Genomic DNA, 11,798 nt, shown 5'->3' with positions numbered 1-11,798 from the left:
AATGTGGCCCCCAGAGAAAAAAGTTTGGTGACCCCTGCTGTAGAAGGATAAAGCGGCTGCAGATAATGAGATGAGATAATGAGACAAACAAACAGAACTTTTTCATGATTTTGAGATGCACTAGTGGGCTTGGAACACAAACTCGTGCACCCTGTGTGTCCTGACTGATCATCCATGACAGAGGGGCAGTGGGCGTGGACGAGAGGAAGGACTCGGGGCGGTCACGTGACAGCGAGAGGCTTTATATGAGGGCGGCGCGTGCGCGTGTATAAATGCGTCTGTGTGCGCGCGCTGAGCTCCTTGTAGAGCGTGTGCATGTGAGCGCTCGAGCTGTGCGGCAGTGTGCCTTTAATACGCAAGCGCGGCGGAAGAGCGACATGGCAGGTAGGTGCGCGCGCGCTGCGCTGCTCTACATGGCGGATCCACTGTAACACTGAGCAGCTGCTCTACTTCACACTACAGCGCATGCTCAACACGCTCTGAAAACCTGTTTCTGATACCAGAGTTATCTTCAGCACCATGGGTTTGTTCTTACTGGGGTCTTTTTTCAGTATCCAAGGCCTAGTTTACCCCTAAAGCGGAAACTCTCGGTTCTCGTGTCCTGTGAGTTTCTATAACTAAAGCATTCTGTATCCCGGAAGTGACGTTTTGTTGTTTAAGCCGCTGTAGAACGCATCATTTCGCACGTACTCCAGTGCCAAGCTTTAAAGGTGCAATAAGCGATTTTGTTTTGTTATAAATAATACGAGTAAGCTGTGAAAATCTTAAGAATGTTATTAAAAATACCAGTTTAAGGCTGTTATCTCGGGAGAAAATCGTCATGTGGGTGAGAAAACCACTAGAGCAGGGCTTTTCAAAGTGTGGGGCGCGCCCCCCCTGGGGGGTGCCAGAGTTCTTCAGGGGGGGCGCAACGTGAGAGACAAAATGGATCGATTTTTAGTACCTAAAGCTACAGTGAGTGAGGAGACAAAGTCTGGGCCAAGCAAAAAAAAACAGAGCCTCCAGGATGTTGCGATTTGCAACTTCAGCGCAAATTCAACCAATCCCCGTGAATTCAGGGCGGTGTTGCAATTATATCCAATCACCGCAACTTTCCCGCAAATTTGACCAATCATTGGCGTCGTCTTGAGGTGACGTCGACAAACTACCTTCCGCCTTACTTCCGTGTGTTCAAGAGAAGCAGCATACGCGCAGTGTTGCCAGATTGGGAGGTTTCAAGTGCATTTTGGCGGGTTTTGAACATATTTTGGACTGGAAAACATCAGCAGTATCTGGCAACACTGAAAGTGTTATGTTTACAGTGAAGGACTGTGTGCACTTTATTTTATTTTTTTTTTACTTAATACAAGAAATTAATGGATGCCAACATTTTTGCCAAAATGGTATTTTATTTTCCATTGTTTAGGCAGCTTCAGTATCATACTGTGAGATTCTGTTCAAATTGTTTTTTTTCTTCTATGAAGCCTGAGCCATTTATTTAATTAGTTTATAATTGTTTAATTTAGTCTTCAGGAGAGACTGCCTGCACACAGTACTAGTATTAATAGTTTTTTTTTTTTTCTTACAGGAAAGCTGAGGCGTTTATATTATATTTTAAGGTAACTTCATGTTGTGCTGTGAGGTTCTCTGCACTTTAACTTTTGAACCAACAGGAGCATTTGGATCAGTAAAGCCTATTTTTCTGCATTTTTGTAGTCCTGGTAATCTTTTATATTGGTAAAGTTGTTTATAGGACCATTTCTCAGTGTCTGTTTTTTTAATCAATAGTTTTTCAGTAATAACTTAATATTTAACATATCACTCAATTTTAATCACAAAAAGAGAAAATCGCAACAATTTCTCGCAACTTTCACTTCCTCCCGCAATGTAATCGCAACAAAAACCTAAAAAAACACCAACTTTCATCGCAATTTTTTTTGGAAAACCCCCGCAACATCAGACATTTTAGCCCGCAGCAATCACAAAAAAGGCCCGCGGAATCCTGGGGGACTGAAAAAAGGACGTATGACCACGATTATTTAAAGTTTGGATTTTCATGGACTGGATCTGAAGATGCTCCATTGCCACAGTGTGTTGTCTGCCAAGAGGTGCTAGCTAATGAGGATATGAGATGTTTAAAACGTGTAAAACAAGATGTTTTAAAAAGCACAGATGTTTAAAATGTGAAAAAGAAAAAAGTGTACAACCATTTTTTAAAAATACGAATGGAACATTAAGTATAGCAACAAAATTGTAAGGGGGGGGTGCGGTTGTTTATTTGCTCTCCGAGGGGGGGCTGACTCTCCCACACTTTGAAAACCCCTGCACTAGAGAAAATCGCTGTCCAGAAGGCGTGTTTGTGTTTGCATAGCTGTCCTGTCAGGCATCTTTAGACACCCTTTGTTTCACACTCTGTGAGCTGACCTAGTAGTTAGCGTGTCCACATCTCGGCTGGGAGGTCGTGAGTTTTCCTCGCAGTCGAGTCATGCCGAAGACCATCGTTAAAAATGGTACCTAGGCATGCTGTAATACAGATGTGAGTGGGGGTTAGAATTAGGGCTGGGTATCACCAGATACGATACTATGGCGATATTTTGCCCACGATAACGATAATATCACGGTACAGCGATTCTGCGATAATCGATATATTGCAAGAAATTTCAACCACATCACGATATCTGTCACTGAAGAAAATCAGAATTTATTGACCACTGTAAAATTACATTTCACATACATAACTACACACTCTTGCCAGACATGTATTTGTCTCTATTCCACTGCTGGCAAAACCAAGAGTTGCTTCACTACAACATACAGAAAATTCCCATTTCTGTGCTAGTATTATCAACTTTTCTGTAAGCATGGACACATCAGTGCTGCTTAACAAGCAGAATCAAATTGTTTTATGAAAACTTAAAACTTGCACTGCAGACTGCACATACATTTCAGTGCTAACACTAATATCAATTTGTTCTTTGTAAACTTGAGAACATATACCTGAGAACATTTAACTTGTGCTTATTTTGCAGGAACAACACACTGTCTGAAACACATTGAAAAGTGCAGTGTGCATCTTAGTCTCCTACTGCGCATGCGCAGAACACATGAATTAGCAAGTTCTCATACAGACTGGTTTATTATTCAAAACAAGGCATTACAAATTATTTGATTCAGCCAAAGACTCGACCAATACGCACAACATAAAAATCGGCAAATGCGTGAAATACTCACCGATTTTCTATCAGCCCAGCTGTACCGTGATATTATCGTTATCGTGGGCAAAATATCGCCATAGTATCGTGAGGTATCTGGTGATACCCAGCCCTATTTCCTACCCTCCTGGATTTCGCGCATGCGCAGTAGGCTTGGTAGGACAAATCCAAGAGGTAGGATAACTTTACAGAACACCGGCTCACTGGTTTTTTTTTTTTTTCTCCTTTCCTTTGGAATCCAAAGTGCCTCCAAACATCTGCCTTAAAGTTCGGCGGCGTCTCTAGGTTTACGTTAACAGCCATACTTGCTTGTTTTTTTTTTGTCCTCACTGCAACCGCCGGGGAAAAAAGAAGACGAAGAGTGCCTTGCAGTGAGGGAGCGGCACAGCGACACCTCGCGGAGCGGAGGTGCGGAAGTCATACTGGATTTACAACCCGTCTGAAACATGACTTATTATTTGAAAAAAAATCGATATTCAAATTGAGTATCGATATTGAATCAGAAGACAAAGTATCGCGATATATCGCTGTATCTATATTTTTGCACACCCCTAGTTAGAATGTTTGTGTTTGCATAGCTGTCCTGTCAGGCATCTTTAGACACCCTTTTTCACTCTGTGAGCTGGCCTAGTAGTTAGCGTGTCCACATTTCGGCCAGGAGGTCATGAGTTCTCCTTGCAGTCGGGTCATACCAAAGACAATCGTAAAAATGGTACCTAGTACCACCTGGCAAGGCATGCTGTAATACAGATGTGAGTGGGGGTTAGCATGTTTGTTTGCATAACTGTCCTGTCAGGCATCTTTAGACACCCTTTTTCACTCTGTGAGCTGGCCTAGTGGTTAGCGTGTCCACATGTTCTCCTCGCAGTCGGGTCATACCAAAGACCATCGTAAAAATGGTACCTAGTACCACCTGGCAAGGCATGCTGTAATACAGATGTGAGTGGGGGTTAGCATGTTTGCATAACTGTCCTGTCAGTCATCTTTAGACATGCTTTTTCCACTCACTGCGAGCTGGCCTAGTGGTTAGCATGTCCACATGTTCTCCTCGCAGTCGGGTCATACCAAAGACTATGGTAAAAATGGTACCTAGTATCACCTAGCAAGGCATGCTGTAATACAGATGTGAGTGGGGGTTAGCATGTTTGTATTTGCATAGCTGTCCTGTCAGGCATCTTTAGACACCCTTTTTCACTCACTGCGAGCTGGCCTAGTGGTTAGCATGTCCACATGTTCTCCTCGCAGTCGGGTCATACCAAAGACTATGGTAAAAATGGTACCTAATACCACCTGGCAAGGCATGCTGTAATACAGATGTGAGTGGGGAAGTCAAACTCTCGTGGTTACCAGAGGACCCGCCCCCCCACTGTAACCCTAGCTGTATAGGCAAGAGGCCGAGGGCATCGAAATGGAGATCAGCACCACACTCCTACATCTTAAAGTTGACTAGTCCTGGGACAGGAGACTGCCTGGGAAGACCAGATTCTGGTGTGATGGGGACTTTGACCCCCTGCCTCCCTTTCACTGACTACGTTTACATGCACGTCCAAATCGAGCTGCTGTTGGTAATCAAGCTGCTGTTGGTAATCGAGCAAAGGGTCCCAGCAGGGGTGCCAGAGAAATCCAATCCTACATGCACAAGTGAAATCGGGCTATTGTGCAAGGTGCATTGTGCACCCGAGCCACACGTGGCGCTACACGCCCCATCGTGTTGGTACACTTCCGGTTGTCGTCATGAAGAGCTATAGTGTTGCCAGATACTGCTGACGTTTTCCAGCCCAAAACATGTTCAAATCCGCTAAAATGCACTTAAAACCCCCAATCTGGCAACACTAGCAGTTCCGTGTTCAAGCTGTTAGGCTTGCTCTAACAGACTATGGCTACAAACTGTCCGGCGCAGACCACTGTTTTGTAAGACAACTTATTTTGCACAATATTTTTCTAAAGTCCATTTTTTGCTTACAAAAAAATATATTTTTTTGCTTACAATTTAACTTGTCTTAAACACACAAAGTTCAATTGTTTTTTTATTGACATTCTTCAGATGTTGGAGATATATAAAATACACACACAAATACAATGACTTGTTTATGTACACAATTCACAGCTATGCAACAGCTGTACAGATGTATTTGGTGATACAGTAAGTGAGCTAAATTTTAACAGTGCAAACAATGCCACAAAAAGAAAAGATTCATGCCGTTGTCATGATTTGTTGTCATGCCGACCGAGGCTGTTGTGTTTCCCGCTTGTGGTCTTGTCACTCGTCACTTCCGGAAGTAGCTCGACAACTAGCTCGATAGGGTATACATGCACAAAGTAGCTCGGCAGAAATCGCATAAACTAGGTCGTGTAGCTCGATTCCGAGAAATCAAGTTCGGTTCAATTTCAGCCGAATTAAGGTGTATACATGGCATTTTGAACTTCGATTTCAGTCGAGCAACGGCAGAAACTCGATTCTCTCTATGTGCATGTAAACGTAGTGAGTCACTGTGCAGCATGTGAATATTGCTTATTGGGGAGGGGACTGCACTACCTCAGTCAGTATGAATCGGGGAGTCTCTACTTTTTAAGGTTGCATTAGAAATTGCTAAAAGTTTTAGGCCCCACTGTATTTTTAGTCTATTTATTATATTTCCCATTCATTTATATTTATGCACAGCTTTCGAAACCCTGTGCCTAATAACTTGTCTCACCAGCCGAAAGCCTGATGACCTATTGCCATCACGTTGCATCTGTTCACAATTCACAAAAATTGCTGTTCCCTGAATTTTCAATGGATTTTTTATTCTGATTGTCTTGTTTGGAAGCGCTAATCAAACTGCACAATAGTTACCCCCTGGTTTTGTGATTGGCACGGTTGTGAGCTACTGCTTCACTGACTTTTTTTTTTTTTTTTTTTAAATTATTAGAAACTATTTTTGCCAAGTAAAGAATAAAACCTATGCTGTTGTAGGAAAATGATCCACAACAGGGTGGCACCTTCTGAAGTGCTTAAGGGGGAACTGAAGGCAAATTATTTTTCCTCAAAATTCTATTTATCTAACTTTTTCTAAAATGTAGGAATGCATTTCTGACAGCTATTTTGTCACTGCTGTAGCAAGTTCTGAGTGTTTGAAATATACTCTGTAATATCAGTCCATATGTCGAAGCAATGGCCGTAAACGAGATTTGTTGAGACCTGTGTGAGACATCGTAGGACGGAAGTAAAATGTACAGCGGAAATCAAAGTGACTATCTGCCAACGCTGTCAAAAGATGTGCGCCCTCTTTCTGGCTGACGTAATCAAGCCAGAAGTTTTCCACGTGTCCGAAGTCGCTCCCTACTCGCTAGATAGGGCTCCATATAGTGGGGACACCATTTTTGTAATGCTGTCCGAAACTTTAGTGAGGATTATGTGGGAAATGCGTGGAGTATAATATGTATTTATAACAAAATACATGCATGTACTTATTTTGAAAACCCACCAGCCACCTGATCTGGCACATTTTAATTGTGCGACAGTAATGACGTAAATACCAACGCAACTGGATAGTCCTTATCCTGTCATCTTTCCAACTCTTCTCAGTTGGTTCAAAGTCTTATGGAATAATGTCCGTGTTGTGACTGCGAGGGAGGCAGATGTGCGGAAGTATACGGTTTAATAAAGTGCAGAATATATATATACACAGGCAAACGATCCAAAACGTCAGGCTAGATCACAAATGAGAATACAGGCAAAAGGGTCGGTCGAGGCACAAACAGTACATCAAAGGCTAAGTGAGGAATTTTTTGTTCACCTGGTGGACAGGAAACGGATTTTTTTTTTTTAAGGATGGCCTTGTTCCCCAATTAATCAGGAAGTTATGGATTACAGCTGAAGTTCTGGCACTCCAATCAACTCTACTGTATGTACGGTTTTTAATGGAGAAACATGTTTCAGTTACATTCTTCGTTATTTCCAGGGGTGCCAATAGTAATGGCAAATGGTCTTAATTATTTCTTGAGGGATTTTTCCTCAAGTGTATTTCAATTAAAGTTTGGGGTGTGTTTTTTTTTTTTTTTTTTTTTTCTTTTCAGTGCAAAAAAGCTACAGCACAGTCCTTAATGTGTCCTCTGGAAGACTTGTACATGGAAATACTCCCTACTGTTACTTTTTTCCTCCTTCCACTCCTAGTTAATTTCTTTGGGACGTAACCGTACTTTTACTGGAGTATGATTTGAGCAATTCCAGCGTTATGGACGTGACACTTGAACTCAAAATGGCAACAAATGACCCAGTGCATGTTTTATTGTCCCCCAGTATTTAAACAGGTGTTGCATATTTTAAGGCTGTACCATACTGGAGAAGTGATAGAACAAGAACAATTTCCATAGTACATCTAGGGCATGCCAGGAAATGCCAATAAAAGATGCGTTATGGACGTGACAGAAAAAGTATCACTTTTCTTGGGTGACTGTACATTTTTATCAAACTCTGTGAAATTGTAAACCTAATGTCGAAATGGAGATATCCATTTGATAGAGGGGTCCAAGGTGAATATTAAAAAAATCTTTGTTTAAAATATTTTGTATTTCATGCAGAGTTTCGGAAGGAAAAGTCAGCGTTATGGATGTGACGAAATTCCGTTATGGATGTGACGCGTCTGAAATAGACATGGCATATGTTTAGAATATCAGCAATTTAACCACCATAACCCTTTGAAAAACTCTCTAAATATCAGCTAAAACTATCAAAGTTCTTAAATAATATTTAGGATGGCTATTGTTTTGTGGATTTTAGCATACATTTCTGTGGCTTGTGGCAATAATATAGAATTGTACATGATCAAAGTTGATTTTAGCTTGGGGTTTACATTATAAGAAAGAAAGACTGACAGTGACATATTAGGTTGGTTACAAATTGGTTCAACTTATTCACATCTGTAAAATACAGGCCTAGGTGAGATCTCTGGGAGTGGTTTTGATGTATTACATGTTGCTTTATTTTTGCATGGTGAGGTTGACATTTACATGGAATTGCCCATTTGCTACTTTTTCTTCCCCTGGTCACGCATCTGACTGTGATGGGGGGGAAAAAAAATCTAAAGATTAATAACTGATCTGTTATTCCTCAGCTGAGCTGATGGTGAATTACACCAGGAGTCTTTAATCTTATCCCCAAAGGGCTGGTGTGGCTGCAGGCTTTCATTCCAGCATGTTGTACTTGTTTGGAGACCAAGATGAACTGGCGTGTGCAGTCAACAAAGTAAATTTTCATTTGATTTAGCTGGAATGAAGGCTTGCAGCCACACTGACCCTTCAGGGATGAGATTGAAGACTTGCGGGTTCCACGGGTTAATCAGTGAAGTAATTTAACTTTAATTTGTGCATGCATGAAACCTATTAGAATTGGTGTATATAAGTCAGATTAAGACCGTTACAAGTCATATTAACAGATTATGGTGCTGTACATGAAGCAACACAATTTGAAGGCGAACTTTATCAATTCTATTTCTCATTTTATTAAATATCGGAATGCATTTTTGATCGCTATTTTGTCGCTGCTATAGCAAGTTATGAGTGTTTGAAATATGCTCTGTAATATATCAGTCCGTATGTCAAAGCAATGGCTGTAAATGAGATTGGTTGAGACCTGTGCGAGACATCGTAGGACGGGAGTAAAACGTACAGCGGAAATCAAAGTGACCAACATCTGCCAACGTTGTCAAAAGACGCGCGCGCCCTCTTTCGAATGCTGATGTAATCAAGACGGAAGTTTTGTTTGTTTTGATGGCAATCAGGAAAGTTTGAAAAAAGTAGGCAGTAATCGTCATTTAAACTTGTTTTTGTGCAATATTTCGTTTGGAAAACAGTTTTCAAAATGGCGGCACTGACACTTCACGTTTCGAAGTCTCGCGGAAGTCTCGTGAAGATCGTGCGGATAAGCGACGCCTGCCGTGGACCAAACGAACTAAACTCAACACGGCTAAAAACCGAACAGGCCGATAAGTATAATTTATTGCAATTAGTTGCCAATACGAGTCACGATAAGGTTACTAAACCGAAAACGTAATTGAATAACACGTTAATTAAGAAATAAAGCAAGTTTAAAAATGACTTCAGTTCTCCTTTAAGGTTTTATTTGTACTGGGGGGGGAACTTGGCTGCCCATGATGGGTTGGAGCTCTTTTACAGTAGAGCAGTTTTACAAGCTTACTCCAGTTTGATTTCTTTTGCCGCTTTTCCACTACAAACGCGGCTGAGTCGGGCTGAGCCGTGCGGTGCTGAGTCGGGCTGAGCGGGGCTGTTGGAGTTGCATTTCAACTACAACCGTGCTGGCTGGAAGTGGGTGGACACATTGGGTGGAGTTAGCGAAAGTGGGTGGACGTCAGGTGATGTCGTTAAGCAGCGCAAACAGTGACATCAGTGAGCTTTTAAGCGGTAGTCTCACGACCCGAATAGTAAACAATAAACATGGAGGACATGGAGTCGTTAGTGTTGCTGGTCTTGGTGCTGTGGCTTGTTGTCACCGACAACGCGGACAGATACTGGCAAGAGCGTATAGATGAGGCGAGGCGCATAAGGCTTCAGAAATTCTCGTAATTCGTAATTATTATTCTTCCGGGTTTGCGGTGTTTACAGATCCCAGCGTGCTCGCGGGGCGTGTGGGCATGTGAGGACACTCCTCCTCACCAATCAGTGCACAGGGGAGTGTCTGCTCACGCCCCCAGCCTCACTCGGCTCAGTTTGGCTCGCTTCAGTCCCACTCCAAAACGGTGCGAGTTTTAGGGGCTAAGCAGGGCTGAAGCGAGCTGAGTCGTGCTGGTTTTTGGTAGTCGAAACGCGAGCCGTGTCGGGCTGAAGCGAGCTGAAGTGAGCTGAAAAAGGGTAGTGGAAAAGGGCCATAACACGTTAATTAAGAAATAAAGCAAGTTTAAAAATGACTTCAGTTCTCCTTGAAGGTTTTATTTGTACTGGGGGGGAAACTTGGCTGCCCATGATGGGTTGGAGCTCTTTTACAGTAGAGCAGTTTTACAAGCTTACTCCAGTTTGATTTCTTTGAGACACCATGACTAGCTCTTACTCCCTTAAACTCACACTGGTCTGTTGTAGAGAGCCACTTCTGTGGTCATCATGACATGCAACCCACTGTGGCAACACCAAGAGCCTTTGGAGCCTCCTGGAATTGACACCCAACTCCTGCAGTTTGAGTCATGCACATATTTTAACAGGACATGGTGTTTGTTGCATACTCACTCCACGCTGGATTCTGATTGGGCCGGACATGTTTTTCTACACCAGGATCTGGCTGCAAGGCAGATGACGGGTTTATATTAAAGGGTGCCAGCTCACCTTTCCAAGAGTCTGATTCATTGTGGGTTGTTTGTTTACACATGGGCCACTGCATTTTGAAAGCACATGGCAGCTGCTCTGCTCACTCTCCATGTGCACTCAACTCCCTGAATAGAGCCTTTACAAGAACCTTTTCATGTGTAAAATGCACAATTTTGAGCATGTTCTGCCTGATTTGTGTCATGGTCAAGGCTGTTTCGGATCGGTTAACAGAATAACCATATGGAAAGGAATGGCTTGATCAAAAGACCTTAATGTGTCTGTCGAAGTATCTTCAAAGAAAGATCTCCTTCTCTTGCTGGACAGGGTAGAGGAGGACTGACTGGTTAATTGTACGGTGTATACCATACCGTAAATCCTCTAATATAGGCCGGGGCCTTTATTTCACTCAAGTGCATCTTGGTCCAGGCCATTATTGGAAGGAGGCCAGAATTAGAGGCAGGCCTCTATTTCTATTTGAGCAAAACAGACTACCAGTGGAATGAATAAAAACGAGATTTTGTGTCTATTTGAACCTATAAAATAGGTTCATTTATTGAAAAAGTACAGTTACCATAACGGTATACAGAACATTATCAACAAATACCGGTAATTCAGACATCCTTTCCAGCAGCTGCAATTTTTCTGCACGGCAATACGAAAAAAAAGACAACACAGGCTGCAATCTTGGCCAAACCGACTTGCAAAACAAAGTTTTGAAAAAATGGGATAAAAAGTTAACGGAAACTGTTCTGCCATCACAGCGACATTTTATTTGACGTAGGCTAAGTGGAAGCTGCCGGTGCCGTGTTACTAGCTGATACTGGAGAGGACTGGCAAGCAGATGACACCCCTGGATCACTGCTTTTGGACTTTTTCGTAAAAGTCTGAAACAAGCTCGTTTGTTTCAGGGTTCGTTTACTCATTTTTGACTCGCTTCTCAATAAATTCTCGCACAAGCTCTGACTACTGACGATTGTCTGTCTCTGTTTCTCAAAACTGGAGAGAATCTCAGTGGTGCAAGAAAAGTATATCTGCATTGAGCTTTCTTGGTCACGCACACCCCGCCCACTCCTGAAGCACACAAATGCGCCGGCACACACACGTCTGTCTCTCTTTCTCAAATTGTTGCATTGCCAAAGCATTCAGGTAACAATTATAATTTAAAAAAAAATCTCTCTCCCCAAGGTACGCCTAGTGCGTACGGCCATACGCCTGGCGGCGCCACTGATCACAATTGTCTTTCAGATCGGAACGATTGTGTAAGGCCACTATGATCTCAAACATCGTTGGTTATAGCCCCGGCCTGTATTA

The 11,798-nt window shown here is 42.5% G+C and overlaps 1 protein-coding gene across 2 annotated transcripts in view; it reads left to right on the top strand.

The window, feature by feature from the left end:
- Positions 1 to 286: 286 nt before the first annotated feature.
- gyg1b (glycogenin 1b) overlaps positions 287 to 11,798 on the top strand; it is a 72,418-nt gene continuing 60,906 nt past the window's right edge. The window contains exon 1 of one of the 2 annotated variants that reach the window (XM_060922534.1): positions 287 to 384. In XM_060922534.1, coding sequence (XP_060778517.1) covers positions 378 to 384 — 7 coding nt within the window. In that variant the 5' untranslated portion in view covers positions 287 to 377. Of the gene's footprint in view, positions 385 to 426; positions 524 to 11,798 lie in introns of those variants that run through there. The other variant, XM_060922535.1, reaches the window with a different exon arrangement.

This window comes from Neoarius graeffei, chromosome 5, assembly GCF_027579695.1.
Source record: "Neoarius graeffei isolate fNeoGra1 chromosome 5, fNeoGra1.pri, whole genome shotgun sequence".
Taxonomy (NCBI): Eukaryota; Metazoa; Chordata; class Actinopteri; order Siluriformes; family Ariidae; genus Neoarius; species Neoarius graeffei.
The sequence above is the reverse complement of the archived record's forward strand: the minus strand, read 5'-3'. Positions and strand labels throughout refer to the sequence as shown.